This window comes from Drosophila pseudoobscura, chromosome 4 (assembly GCF_009870125.1).
Source record: "Drosophila pseudoobscura strain MV-25-SWS-2005 chromosome 4, UCI_Dpse_MV25, whole genome shotgun sequence".
NCBI lineage: Eukaryota > Metazoa > Arthropoda > Insecta > Diptera > Drosophilidae > Drosophila > Drosophila pseudoobscura.
In genome coordinates this window covers 20,146,901-20,161,626 of record NC_046681.1, presented here as the reverse complement: position 1 = coordinate 20,161,626, position 14,726 = coordinate 20,146,901, and the positions used below count along the sequence as shown (strand labels likewise).

At 45.9% G+C, this 14,726-nt stretch overlaps 3 protein-coding genes and 1 long non-coding RNA gene across 5 annotated transcripts in view; 1 reads left to right on the top strand and 3 right to left on the bottom strand.

The window, feature by feature from the left end:
- Window positions 1-2,474, top strand: part of MESR3 (misexpression suppressor of ras 3) — a 45,515-nt gene extending 43,041 nt beyond the window's left edge. The window contains exon 4 of the mRNA XM_033379409.1: window positions 822-2,474. Within this exon, the coding sequence (XP_033235300.1) occupies window positions 822-1,679 (858 nt within the window). The 3' untranslated portion in view covers window positions 1,680-2,474. The remainder of the gene's footprint in view (window positions 1-821) is intronic.
- A 3,091-nt stretch (window positions 2,475-5,565) lies between these two features.
- On the bottom strand, window positions 5,566-7,079 carry LOC6902854 (actin-related protein 2-like). The gene is made up of 2 exons (XM_002132554.3): window positions 6,892-7,079; window positions 5,566-6,833 (listed from the first exon to the last, which is right to left on the bottom strand). Exon 2 carries the CDS (start codon window positions 6,814-6,816, stop codon window positions 5,596-5,598), a length of 1,221 nt encoding a protein of 406 aa, XP_002132590.1. The 5' UTR covers window positions 6,817-6,833; window positions 6,892-7,079; the 3' UTR covers window positions 5,566-5,595.
- A 764-nt stretch (window positions 7,080-7,843) lies between these two features.
- On the bottom strand, window positions 7,844-9,910 carry LOC117184077 (uncharacterized). Its single transcript, XR_004469270.1, has 3 exons — window positions 9,607-9,910; window positions 8,764-9,528; window positions 7,844-8,710 (listed from the first exon to the last, which is right to left on the bottom strand). It is a non-coding gene; the product is annotated as an uncharacterized lncRNA (long non-coding RNA).
- Window positions 9,911-10,125: 215 nt separating this feature from the next.
- On the bottom strand, window positions 10,126-14,679 carry LOC4816910 (coiled-coil domain-containing protein 170). 2 transcript variants are annotated; one of them, XM_033380175.1, is made up of 5 exons: window positions 14,231-14,679; window positions 12,710-12,835; window positions 11,829-12,653; window positions 10,873-11,763; window positions 10,126-10,809 (listed from the first exon to the last, which is right to left on the bottom strand). In XM_033380175.1, exons 1-5 carry the CDS (start codon window positions 14,378-14,380, stop codon window positions 10,240-10,242), a joined length of 2,562 nt encoding a protein of 853 aa, XP_033236066.1. In that variant the 5' UTR covers window positions 14,381-14,679; the 3' UTR covers window positions 10,126-10,239. The 2 variants fall into 2 exon arrangements, with proteins under 2 accessions (XP_033236066.1, XP_033236067.1); XM_033380176.1 differs by lacking the exon at window positions 14,231-14,679 and adding an exon at window positions 12,900-13,181.
- Between the last annotated feature and the right edge of the window lie 47 nt (window positions 14,680-14,726).

The window sequence follows — 14,726 nt, the reverse complement described above, 5'->3', positions numbered from 1 at the left end:
AATATTCTCACATTTAACTCTTCTCTAAAGAAATTTTATTCCAAATTGATTGATTGGATGAGCAATTACTCATAATGTCAAATGGTTATTTAATCATGTTTTGGAATTGGTTAAGTAAATGAATTTTGGCAAATTGTTCAACGGAGTTCATTGAGTTGAGTAAAATATGAGCATTTTGTGGATTCGCTAGAGTTTCTGGGGCGGAAATTGATTGTGTTTAATTTCCAGCAGAGCGACCGCAGTGGAAATATATATTTGTATTATTTTATTGCTGTTTTCACTTGGCAGCAAAATTTGTGGCAAATTGCAACAAAGTAAATAACAAATTAGACAGAGAAAAAATACGAGTGGAAGCGTTGTTGGGGAATGGCATTTGAGCGACGAGCGATTTGACCTGGTAAAAAACACTTTTAAAATTATGGAAAAATGTTTTTGAAATATATTTTTAAAAGTCCGCTCTTTTCATTGTCAATAATCATTCTCTGGACTGAAATATAGCTCATGGGAATGCGGTTTCCAACAATGCAACATACCCCTTCTACCCGAACAATTACAGGGCATGATAAAACCAAAGCGCGTGTTGGAAATTTGTTTTTATTTTTGGTTGCCAACTTCTCGCACTGTGGATGCCCAAAAGAGGTGCCACAAAGTAGAACAAAAAAACCGTAACAATAGTGAAAGAGAATTGCATTAGTGGGGCATGGAATGCAACTCAGTTTCCACTTTAACCGAAACGAAACGAAACGAAACCGCTGCTAAAAAGCTCTTGCCACAAAAATCTAATTTGGCACTTTGTGTGCTCTTTCCCCCCTTTTTTCCAGATGCCGCAATGTCGTGCCCAAGAGACACGTCGCCGTTTGGGCTCTGTGAGCGACTCGGCCCCCCCATCAGAGTCCAGCGATGGCACTGGCTTCTCATCGGCCTCGTCGGAGCAGAGGGAGGAGCTGATACTCCACGCGGACTGGTCGGGCGCCCATTCACACTCTTCGGCCCAGAGGAGCAGTGCCCACGGCACCACATCGCTCTATAATGCGTCGGACATCGACGCGGACACCATCAGCACGGACACCACAAGCAACACGAACCTCTCCGACTACGAGCGCGGTCAGGTGGAGAGCTTCTTCGGTGGCCTTGGCACCGAGATCTTTGTGAGCGGAGCCCTGGCCAATCTCTACGAGGGCACTGGCAACGACGGCGACTGGCGTCTGGTCTTCACGGGCATACCCGTCATTCTCCACGACAAGGGCAACTCCCGGGCCAGATCCATACCCAGGGTGACTCTGGTGCTGGCCGAGAGGGGCTCCTGTTTCGCCCTCTGGTCGGATCGCATTGACAATTTGTCCAACTATCGGCTTGCGGGTCCGTCCTTCCACACCATGTGCCTGTCGAGCAATCACCAGCAGATGATCGGCTTCAGCTTCGACTCCACAGATGCGGCCCGCGAGCTCTGGCAGCACGTGGAGCGTCTGGTCAGCGATCCGGAGAACATAGCCCTGACCGTGCCCGGCACTCGCAAGCAGAAGAAGCAGAAGCGCGTGAAGCCGGCCCCGTTGCCGCCCAAGTCACAGATATCGCATCCGTGCCAGTTCCATCACGTGACCAGTGTGGTGAAGGAGGACAGCGAGCGGTACTACAGCATGCAGGCCTTCGGACCGCACAATCCCCAACAGCATCGTTGAGTAGGGTCGGGCGCGTGGATCTGGAACACAAGCGCCCTTTGGTGGCAGAACTAAGCCCAGGCCCAGGCCAACCCGACTCCAACTCCAGCGATCACCCCTTAGTTGATAGAGTTTAGATCTATTATATATACCTACGTATGTATATCTTTGTTATAGCCGCGTTTCGGGCCTAAGTTATGCCAATGTGTGCTCTGAGGAGGATTCTCGGATGGCACATTCATCTGTGATACGATTTAGGCGTCTGCAAACCTAGAAATATTAATTAGCATTTGGAAAAGGAAACTGAAAATTTACAAAAAAGAATAATTCAATTCAAGGCAAAAAATCGAAAGAGAACTTATCAAAGTTATATAACCCAATATATTCGATAAACGATTCAAGATTAGCGATAAAACGATTGTCAATAAGCGTGCGGAGTTTTGTAAACCTTTTCTAATATCACACATACACACCATAACCATAATTATATAAATAGTATATAGTTCCCGATATCGTAATCTGCATGTCCATTTTGCAATTGCTGCAAAAATGTTTTTGATACCATAAGCTTGTTTTTTTAATCGGACTATGACTACACACGCAAAAAAATAAATGTTTTTTAAAATCTATGTATTATATTATATTATATATATATATATATGCTATATTAAAACTATCCATATATTATATGTAGCTCTAAGCATTGCATGCATCATACATAGCTACGAAAATGTATGTATCTTGAACTTCATATTTTGCATAAGCAAAAACCATTGCGACAAATCAAATAAAGCTGAGAGAAAAACCAACAAGAAACATATCTTTTATGGGAGATGGGATTTTTCTATAAAAGATAGTCTCTAAGCACAGGGAAAGTAGGACACCAGTAGGATAGAAGATATAGCACATTTGGTCACTTTTGAACACAATCAAATAGGGAAATGTATAGCCTTAGCAAAGCATTTTCAATGAGTCCTTAACCCAGATTTTAATAATTGTCATTCCTTTTCATAAGCCTACATCAAAAGGTAACCAAAAATCATTGATCAATTAAACACAGTCTCGATGAATGCCATCAAATACTTTCAATTAACAAAATCAACCAATAATCTGGACTCTTTTGTCATTTGCCCACAAATAAATGTCAGGCATACGCGAGTATCAGACTTCAATCATTTAACCCCCATGTCTCAATTATTTGCCACTGAATGCACTACCAATTACAATAACAATTAAAGCCATTACGAGTGGAGTGGAGAAGAGAGCCCGCATAATTATGCATCCCCAAAGGGGAGATGGAATGTGGGATGTGTGGATATGGATTCTGTGAGAGCTGGAGCTGGAGCTGGAGCGAAACGGTAGCCTGATTCTGATTGACCGCTGCCATGGAATGACACTAGGCTCTGCTGCTGCTGCTGCTCTTTGCTGGAGAGTTGCATAACCAAGTGGCAGAGTGGCGCTGCCACACGATGCACATTTATGCTAATTAAGACACATCGAGTGGCATCCAAGAGTGGCCGCCGTCGGAGCCATGGACAATCTCTTTCTCTCTTTCTGCGGCTTGCATTTTATGGTCGTTTTATTGTTTTATGTCTGTTTGCGTATATTGCCATTATAAATGCTATTATGCAGCACATTTATTATTTCATGTTGGACAATTAAAATCTACAATTTCTGTGTTTGCATTCGAGTTGAATAATGTGCAGTTATGTGTACTTGGCCAACCCACTCGCAAGTGCCGCCGCAAGTGGCTGAAATCGAGCATCCAGGCCCCCTGATGCAATGGCCAACACAATAGCTGGCGCTTGCAGGAGACTTACACGATTCCCACAGCTGAAAGTCTAATAAATGGGCGACCTTGATTAAGCTCAAACAATGCTAGGGAATCGCATGCAGACCGTGCAGAAATGGGTTACAGCGGAGACCTCTCATTGCAGCGAACGATGAGAAGCTCTTAATGGGTCAGCTCTTTGTCTCTTTTTTTGTGTCTCGACTAAGAATTGGTTTCTTTAAAGGTGCGTTTTCTATATCCCATTCCATTATAGTGCTGCACATAGCAACGAGCTCACAAATGAGGTTGAAAAACAGTCGGAAAATATCTTTGAAAAAATATCTTTTCCAATGACTTGAATATGAAGGATACGGCTATTGTTCTTAGACAGTTATATATACCCTCAAAAGCTTTATATCACAGCTCCAATAGGTTCATAAACCTCCTCTTAACTATAGGAGTTTCGACTTACCCTCGATTGGAATTCAAATTTAATCGTTTTCCCCCCTCTGTATTTTGCAATTTTTCGACATAATCCAATTCATTTTCCCCTACCCACAAAGCCCATTCATACACATAGTCCATTCCAATACCGAAACCAAAATGTTTTTAATCAAAAACTTGCTAAGCCCGGAAAAATGCGATTTGGTATTCAACTTTCCATGTACATGTATGTGTAGGTTGTATCTGTGTGTGTGTGTGTGTATTAGCCATTGCCCTGCATGTGGCTGCATTTTTGATGCCATTGTCTGGGTCCAGGGGGCTAATGGTAAAGCAATCCAATCCCCTCTATGATTTTGCAGCTGCCTGGGATCAGAACTCAGAATCCAGGAACCAAAACATGCAAATTCACGGACAAAGCCAGCACCCAGCTTTCAAACTCAACTCTCAACTCTGGCACAAAAATAGGGAAAATTCAAAAATCGCATTTGCTTCAGGTTTCAACACAAAGATTACCCCGCTCCCACATACACAGGCATTCCTGCACTGAAATAAAAGTGTAGACATGGAAACACACACAATTTTCGTGATAAACAACTAAGCTTCTATTTGCATGTTTCCATTATTAACTTTTAACTTTAATATTTGGTTGTGAAATCTCGATTTTTAGTGAGTGTATAAACTGAGTACCTGGTATCTTAAGGTCTAGGGACGTGTGCCTTAGACCGTTTCAACAGAAGTGGTCCAAAATTATCCGTTTTTGTCAGTGCATCGCTTGTAGGGTGTGCGCTTGGTGTTCTCTGGTGCACGTGGGTGCCTGGGTGAGCCGCAAACATTTTGATTATTTTAGTTGACTGGTGCAAAAGTGCGGCTTAATTGTTACCAACAAACAATAAGCGGAAGCTTGCGGCTTAGCTAAATCTCGACAAAACTCTGAGCCAAGCGGAAAGGGAGGGAGATGGATAGACAGACGGCCATTGTAGAGGCAGAAATGTCAATCCGAACCCACAATCAACAGCATTAAAATCATCTCAGATGCCAGTCAGGCACTCGCCAGATGATGATGCTGCTACTGAAATCTTTTGTGCTGAAGAAAAAAACCATTAAGCTCCAAAGAAAATGCACATGGCCGAAGGTAAGGAGCTGCCCGAGGACTCTGTTCGCATACATCCATTCTTTATGGTTGCTTTTCAACGCGTGTTCTGTATTTGTAAACAATTTGGACCCAACACCAGCCAAAGGCACTTGTGACCTTCCTTCCTTCCGCCTTAGTACCTTTCCTTCCTTCCTCTGTGCTCTTACCTCCTTTCACTCTCCTGCCGCTTGGGCATATATTTGTTTTGGCCTTTGCACACGCGTGATGTCAAGTTGAGATTTTTCTTGTCCACATTACCATTTCTATGGCATTTCCATATTTTGTGTCCTAGTTTTTGCTAGAAAAAGAACTATGCCTTTGGTTGAGACATTGCAGGCGCTTTGTGGTAGAGGGTGCTGTGATTTTGACCCATAAAGATTATATATTCTAGATCAAAATCCACCTCTGGGTGGCAGAAACTTTTCCTTACGCCTTGTCTCAGACTCAAATAAATGATGTACATACCGATATACTTATTTTTTTGGCCAGTAGTGTATCTACTTTTCTTCACCTTTACATCAGTACGTACTTTAGCTATCATTTGCATTATGTTTATTGAATTGAAATGAAGCAATGAACATTTATTATGACTACCCCTCATCTGTTTCATATTTCTCCTTCTTTTTGGATTTCTGCTTTAGCTTGTCCAGCACTTTAAGACCCTGCTCCTCGTACTCCTCTTTGGACATCCAAAAGTCATCACGATCCTTAGTGACATTGGCCAGAACAGAGCCACCATTGAAGACATTATTCTTGCGTGTGGGTGGATCCTTAATTCGTATCTTAAATTTCGGCATATTTTCCGCATCGCGTTGGAGCACTCGCTCTAAGAACAATTTCTTCAAGTCGTTCTCCAGTCGACTGGGAAATCCCGGAAACATGGTGGATCCCCCAGACAACACGATATGCCGGAACAGCTGCGGACGTATGTCGATGTCCGCAGCTTGAATCACATTGAAGGCCATTTCAGAAAGGCCGGCGGCCTCGACATCGATCAAATGCGGTTGGAAGAAAGCCTCGGGCGCCTCGAAACGCTCGCCGCCGATCTTGATCACTCGACCATCGGGCAACGTATAGGACTCCACCAGCGCTGTGGTGTCCTCGGCCAGCCGTTTCTCCTGCTCGATGTCGTAGCCAACGTAGCAGAGTTTTTCCTTCATCAGTCGCACCGTTTCAAAGTCCGCCGAATTATTCAACGCGTAGCCGCGTTGCATAAGCAACTTGACCAGACGCCGCGTGATATCACGGCCGCAAACATTCAATCGCTTCGTCAAATGTGGCAGGGCAGCCTCCTCGTAGACAGCACAAATGTTCGTGACACCATCCCCGGCATCGATCACCGCGCCCGTAGTCAGACCCTGGCCGTACAGCGTGAGCACCGCCTGTGAGGCCAAATACGTGGCATCGAAGCCGTAATGCTCAAACATCACCTCCATCATCTTCTCCCGATACCTCGTGGGGATCATGGGCGGCTCGGCCAGCAGTATCTTCGAGTTTGCCGGTTCGATGTTCATCTTCTTTGGGCCAAATGTATAGTCCCACACATGGCACATGTCCTCCCAGTTACGGATTATACCATTCTCCATGGGATGGGAAACCGCTAGCAATGACCGCAGCTTGAGTGCCTCATCGCCGACCATCACATCATCCATCTGCACGCCATTCGCATCGCAAGTATTCATCGCCCGGAGAATAGGACGCCCCACTATCGAGGGAAAGATGTGCGCGGGCAAATTGCTGCCGGCAAGTCCGCACTTTACAGATCCTGTGCCATTATCACAGACAATTATGTGCCGACCCTTGGTATCCATTTTGCGAAGTAACTTAACTGGAATGCCAAATTTTATGGGCTTGTATTGTGGTTTAAAATAAATTCGACAACTTACAAGTGCAACCTTTTCTTGGAAAAGTAAATTCGATGCGTAGCTGTCCTACGATGTATTGTTCTACGACTACTGCGATTTGAAGGATAGATGATTAAGGATAGTTCTTTGGCATTTACTTGATTCGTAGAAAAGTTTTCAGGAAAGGAAGAAGCACGGAAACTAGATATCGGACAAGCACTTATTAAGAGATGAGACAACGTTCATCGATGCATCGTAAGATATATCGATGCCTTCGAGAAATATCGAGCTTAATAAAATACTGTTTTAAACTTAAATATACTCATTCTCAGTTTAGGCCACACTATAGCGGCATTGGCGTTTAATTGGCAAACGCTGATTATCGCGTCTTGAGAACTGGTTCGAATATTTCAAATAGACACACCTGCGTTCAAAAAGAAAAGAATTTTCCTTCTGTCTTCTTTTAAAGCACAGACAAAACGAAGCACCAAGAAGCCCCGTAAAACCTATCCATTCAATTATTTAGGACTCCAATCTGATCTCTGTGAATGAGAGACACTCTCCGTAACAATAGCAATAGCAAGGATGGCCATAAAAATGCCAATTTCATTTGAATTGGCCAAAATGTTAATCCACATTTTTAATCAATACAGATTTTTCGTCTGGTTGTTGATTTTAGTGAATTTGCTTTTGGTGCTCACTTTGATTGCCGAACTGTTTTGATTAGACTCTAAAATCGAATGAGATGAGGCAGAAGATGGGATGAGTAGGAAATGCAGGGCATACATGGTAGAAAATGTATTCGTGCTCTTGCCAGCAAAAACGAAATTGCAATAAAATAAAATGTATCTATTCCATAATTAACGTTTCTGGCTGTGGTAAGGGAAATAATTTATTCCATATTCCATTGGGTTAACTGAAAATATTATTATTTTAATGCATCACCAAATGTGGAATATGTGTGGATTGGGGTATAGTTAATCTCTTAAATGAATTACCACGCAAACAATGTTTAATTTGTTCTTTTTTTACATTATTTAAAACACACAAAAAAATGCAAATTAAACGTGTGTGAATTAATTAATGACTGTGATGCATGGTTCTGTTTTGAGGGGCAGAAAATAGATTCCTCTGCGATAAGACATTCTTTAGAGCGACCAGAATGCAGTTCTTTGACTTATGGCCAACTGGTTTCGGCCATGAAGTGTTAAATCAAATTTACAACAATATTAATTATGGGCTAGGCTCCGACTCCGGCAGTGTCTGCCTACTCGTCTATTTCATCCTCTCTGCTGCTCCAGTCTGGCTTCTCCTGGAGCTTATGCCACACCTGAGTGACTCCGCAGCTCTAATGGGCGCATCTCCTCCACTGTGGGACCAGCTTCTCCTCCTTCTGCAGCTCCACCTCTTTGGATGCCTCCTCCAATTCCTCCTCCGACTTGTGCGAAAGATCAAAAGTCGCCAGAGAAAGAGAGAGAGACGACTCAGAAGAGAAGGAGGTACCAGGCGAAGGTGCAGATCAAAGAGGCATACGTAAACCTGTTGGAGGCAGAAGGAACTCAATTGCGAAACGAATATGCTCCCCGCTGCTTCCCCCAGCAAGATCAACCAGCACATGTGGCAGAACCAGGGGCAACAACACACATGTGGCAATCAGTTGTGGGGCTGCCACTGCCACCCCACCAGACCAAACATGTTTGCTGGAGACGTTGCCTTCTCTGTTGCCTTTCTTTGGATTGTTCTGACTGCTCCTGCTCACAACGCAGAGGTCTCTGTGTCTGTCCCCAGTCAAGCGTGCCGGCCGATCTCTGGAGGAGTCCAAGTTCATTGCTCTGACAATCGCTGTCGTCTTCGTCGTCGTCTGTGGAACGTCTGTGCGGCAATCTTCATATGGTAAATGATGGAAGTACTTACAACTCACGTGTTGTGTAATTCCACATGCAAAAATATGTATCTTGATTGGCAGTGACTCTTCGGTTTCAGTCGGATATACTGAAAAGCGTTTACTGAACTCTTGATTTATCGCCCATTTCTGGCCAGCACCCGCCACCCCGCCTCCTCCTACAAGGCGCCACTGAACTTGGAATGGGGTGGAAAAACCGGGTTGGATGTAGTCAAATTTGATTTATTTGACGGGCCTCCATGATGGGGCATCACCCAGCACCACAATGCGTTTGACACTTTTCCTATTTGCATAATTTCCATGAGAAAATTGAGGGGGGGAAGGCGGTCTGTCCTGAGGCACGGGGGTTGGGCGGTTTAATAACAAGAGAAGTCAATCAACCAAGGCTTAGCCTCATGGAGGATGGACTTTAGCAGTTGAGCGACCCGATCTCGGTGCGATTTGGTTGCAACAAAGTTGCATCCAATTCATTTACATACTTGCTATCAAAAGTGTCTTCCATAAATTTCTTGGGACTTTGAAAAGAACAGGAATGCCCAAGGGGGCTTCTATCTTTATAGATCTCTTCAAATTATTATGTGGTCAGGCGCAAAAACCTATTTTCTGTGGAGATTTCACAAAACCTGCATTCACCAGTGGCGCCAATTTCAAATTTCCGTTTCGTTGGTAGCGCCCTCTATCAGTTCGCGGGCATTTTTGGTAACTTTTGTGTCATAGCTGCCAGCTTTTGCTAGCTTGCGGTAGCTTCCCAGACTTCCCGTAGCTCCACTGAGCCCCTAATATAAAATTAACGTTAAAGATTTAAAATTTCGCCAAATCAAAACTTTTTTAAGAAACGTTTGATGTATAATTACTTTAAGAGACCTTCCAAGAATGCTGTGGATCCTTGTCATCACTTTCCATATGACTTCCATCCATAAAAGTATAAAACATATAAAACCATTACACTTAGTAACACACCAAGGAATATTACGAACAGAATTTTGAAGGAATTTGTTCAGATGTACTGATTTTTCTTTCACTTTCGGGCGGATGGATTGTAATTCCTTCGTTGATTCCTTATATTGGGGGTGCAAATCAATACAGAGGTAGGAGATATCTTTATTGAATATAATTTAAATTATATCTGTTCGAGGCTCCGAAACTCTAGAAGAAAAGTCGACTATGATTGTAGTATGTAAATACCGATAGAATGGATTGTGCAATGTAAACATCCTGAAGAAAAATCTTCTTAAGCAGCTTCCAATGTTACTAAATTCTTCGAAGAGCTTTTAATAAATATTTCAGTAAAATTCCTACGATGAGAATTTTACAGAGGATGTGTATCTCCATGGGACTTCCTCTTTCCAAATTACACCTCAAATCCTCACCGCTTCAAGAAAATCTTCCATTTATTAAAGAAAAGATAGCCCCCTCTCCAAGGGCTCATTAAATGCATTGAATAACTCGTCTGTATAATCGGTTGAGTGGGTTGAATGGTTGGATTCCTAGCAGTATTTGCTCTTAAAGTCGAAATCATCATCGCAGCTGCCGCCGGATCCCGTGGCCAACAGCTCATCCTTGCAGCCATGATGCCTCCGATGCACATCCGTGTCGAAGCACTCATCGTGAAGACGTTTGTCGCGGCTCTTGCTGCGCTGTCTTCGATGTCCATGAGATCCATGGGATCCATGATGATTGTGGACATGACTACTCGAACTATGATGATGCTCCCCGCTAGCATGGGGATGGGGATGGAGTGTGGTCTTGTGGTGGTAGGGCGGCGGAGAGCTGAGGTCCCGAGGCGGTCGACAGTGGTTGGAGGGCGGCACAGGATCATCGTAGCGCGGACAAGGATGTTCGCCCACCGGGGAAGCAGTCTCATAGCGCTTCGAGAGCAGCGTGAACTCCTGGTGGGCGGAGCACAGGGCCTGCAGACGATGCAGCAGATCTGTCTCGGGCAGATCCCTGAGGTGGAGAGTGCGTGCCACGGATGTGCGGAAGGATTGCAGATGCGAGAGCCGCTGATTGGCATCGGAGAGCTGGGAACTCAAGCGATTGACATCGTCACGCATGGACTGGAAAGGGAAGAGTAAAAGGATATAGGGCTCTTGGAATAGAGTTGATCTCTTTCCACTCACATTGATCAGAGCCTCATCGCGACATCTGCGATTCTGGTTGGACTCGCAGGCGGCCTTCATCCGCTCCTTCATGGCATTCAGCTGGGATAGCAGCCTCGTCTTCTCGTCCTCCAAATCGCAGAGCTGTGTCGACAGCTCATCGATCTTTCGCGCCCGCTCCAGCGATGTGATCTTGTACTCCACTGCCTCCGCCAGCTGGGCCTTGACCTCGGCTATCTGGGATCGGGCATCACCCAATTGGGCACTCAATTTGTCCACTTGCTTGGCCGCCTTCTTGGCCCGGCACACGGCATCATCGCGCTCGCCCTGCAGCATGCACTTGCCCCTGGCCCCATCCTCGATGATGGCCAGCTTGCGGCGCAGCAGCTCCAGATGGAGATCCCGGCGCTGCACCTGCTCCCGAAGGACGCGCACACGACGCTGCAGATTGTAGACACTGCTGCTCTCCTTGAGAGGAATATCATGGCAGGATCGCTCGCGCCTCAGCTTTCCATGGCCATGCCCATGATGTGGGTCTCCGCCGCAGCAGCCCTTGTCGGGCGAATGTCCATGATGATGTCCATGATGGTGGGATACCTCGTGCTCACAATGCGCTGTCAGGCGCTCAGCTCTCTCCAGGAGATTGTCGGCCATCAGATTGGTGTCTGCCCCCAAGGCAGGAGGTGCCGAGCACTCGCTCCAGTTCATGGCGCTGGCCAGGCGCTGCAGGAACTCCGACAGGCCCATGTGGTCCTTCCGGAGAGTATGAATCTCTGCATGACACTTTTCGAGACGCTCAGACAGCTCACATTTCTGGGCCTCGCCCGATCTGAGGCGACACTCTGTGGACTGTTGGGTCTCCTTGAGCTTCTCGTGTTCGCTGGTCAGCTGATCCCTAAGCGAATGCATTTGCTGTTGGAGAAAGATTGGTCAGGATTGGTCAGGGATTTGTCAGGGATTAGAGTATCCAAACGCACCGCATGCATGGCCTGGTTCTCGCTTAGAGTCTCCCTTAGCTTCTCCTTGATCAAAGTCTCGCAGGGTTCGGGGACATTCAGCAGATTGCTCAAGCCCCGCAAGAACTGCAGGCGATCTCCCTGAATCCTGTCCAGATTGTTCTGCAAACGATGACAGCGCGACTCGAAGCCACGCAGCTCCTCCTTGAGCTTCTCCCCATTGATCTCCGACTCCGTTAAGCGATCCCTCTGGATCTGCAGATCCCTTTCGTACTGCCGGCAGCGGCCCTCCAGCTCGTGATTGTGATTCCCAGCCCCATCCAGCTGGGCGGACAGTCGCTGCTTCTCGATGTTGGCCAGGGATTTGAGATTCAGCAGCTCATTCTCGCAGGAGCTGAGCGTGTCACAGGTGGAGCTGATCTTCGCCTTGGCCCGCTGCAGCTCGACCATCACCTCCTCGGCCCGGGAGACGACACACTCGGGTGTGGCATGGGCATTCTGATTGCTCTCGCACACATCCATCCCCAGGCTGATGCTCAGGCGACGCAGCAGATCGTGGAGCTGGGCTTTGGCCTGCTCCTTCTGCGACTCCTCGTTGGCCACATGCGTCTCCAGGTGCTGGATCTTGCAGATCAGCTCCTTGTTGCGCTCATCCGAGCTGCGTTTCTCCCTTTGCACTGTGTTTATGGTGGAATCGCAGCGCGCCTGGACCGCCTGCTCTCTGGATTCGGCATTCTGCAGACGACTCTGGAGGGATCCAATGAGGGCTGTCTGTCGAGCAGCCTGTGAACGAAGGTTCTCGATATCCACCTCCTTGGAGCACAAGGCACTGCGGGTTTCAGCAAGCTGTATTGAGAATATACTTTAATGTGTCATTTCTTCCGATCCTTTGTGTTCTTTACCTCTCCTGCAAGCCGCTCTTTCTTGTAAGAAAGGGCTGCCAGCTCGCTCCGCAGGGTGGTGGTCATATCCAAGCCATGATGATGCTCTGTGACTGTAATTCCCGCACTGCCGCATGATGTATCCAACTGGGGAAAGATATCAATCGATAAGGTTCCCTTTCGTGCTATCCTTCCAACCATGAAACCCTACCAAATGATGATGATGCGGCGACAAGCCCCCACTCAATCCCAAATGATGGTGATGCAAATGATTGTCACTGGGCATTCTTCAATATATCTGTTCTGCTATATATTCCTCTTTCAATCCAGTGCGAACCATACGTTCCCAGAGTCGCGGACCAACTAAACTTTGTCCTGGGCAAGCCTTTGGGTTTTAGTGGGAGCCTAACAACCTTCTGCCTAACAACTGATGGGCAGGCAGCAGGCAGGTCCCTGGCATGGCACCGAGGAATTTACCTCAACATAACATCACACAATACTTAAATTTATGCTCCATAGTCGGGGATGGAAGTGGATGTGGCATGGGCATGGGCATGGGCATGGGCACGGGTCGTAAGTGAAAACGAGCTCAATGGCAGTGGCAGGAGCGGGGCTCCACTCCTGGTAGCCACGTTTACACATTGGAGAAAAACTTTGCAGTTTGTTTGCTGTTATTTGGGTCATTCACATGGTATTCATGGCGCCAAGTGGTGGAGTCAAATGCAATGCACAGAACGGACTCACGCACACGCCATGGAGCCGCGGATGGCTTTGGGGTTTGAGGCTAAAACGCTGCACAGTGTTGAAATTTTTGCTTTTGGCCGGAAACGGAAAATGAGGTGTGCAACTTTTGGCCAATTGTCTGCACTTTCCGAGGGCGGGGTGGAGACAAATGGGAACTGAAAATGTGTTTAATGTCCGATAAGATTGGCTATTGTGCAGGCAAGGGAATTACAGAGGAAACTTTCATATAAAGTTTCTTGATTGTGAGGGGATATATGTACATATGTGGTAGAGGGTTGGTTATTCTTCAGAGAATTCAAAGTGTTTAATATATTCCAGAAATTTGTATAATGGCCAGGACAACGTAGAATATAATGAGGATCGTCTATTATACGTTTGGATATCGAATATCGATCAAATGGGTTCATTCATCTGCATTCTCCAACAAAACATGCTTCAAAGAGTATTTTTTTATAGATTCTCAAGAGATATTCTCGTGATATCTTTCTCATTATGTACCCCAATGAGTCCTCAACCACTGTAACCCGTCAGATCAACCCGCTTTTATGCAAATCCCACCCCCCCAAATGTTATCATTAGTTACCCCGAAAGAACACAACGATTTCGCCTAACAACCGCATAAATTTCACACAGAAAACAACAGTCGCGGGTGAAATTGTCATTCAATTGCGAATTCGCATTAAAGTAAAGCACATAAATCTCTGCAGTTATACGGCAATTTGGCACACGATTTTCCAGGGACTAATTTTAGACAAACCATAGCCCATAGCGACAGGCTGGAACAAAAAAAAAGCTCACCTGGTAGGAAGGTAATGTTCTGTGTGCAGGTGGCGACATCGTAGACATCTGCCCTGGGACAGATCCGTTTCCGTTTCCGCATAGGAGCTCAAACACTTGCCAATCCTCGGTGGTATTGCCATTAGTAGTGGGGCGCGGATTTGTTGGCATTATGTAGGGAAAACTTAATCCGACTGCTGGCTGCGTTGTGTTGGGCGGTGAAAAATTTCTATTCTCTATTTTCTAAGCGTAAACAGTATGCTCAACCTGGCAACAACTACTCGTACAACAGCAAAGTTATGCGGCAACTTTCACGGTTTCACGGTTGCCAGGTGCATAAAATAACTATACATCGAGACCCCAATGTGGGGGTTAGCGCGGGGGTTACTAGGGTGACTAAATTGCACATAATTCGATTCTGTAGAACTGCAATTTCAATGCCGAAACACGCAAATCGTCTTGCCTGTAATTTCATTTGTCTCCTCGGCGGAATATGCAATAATGAATATGGTAAATG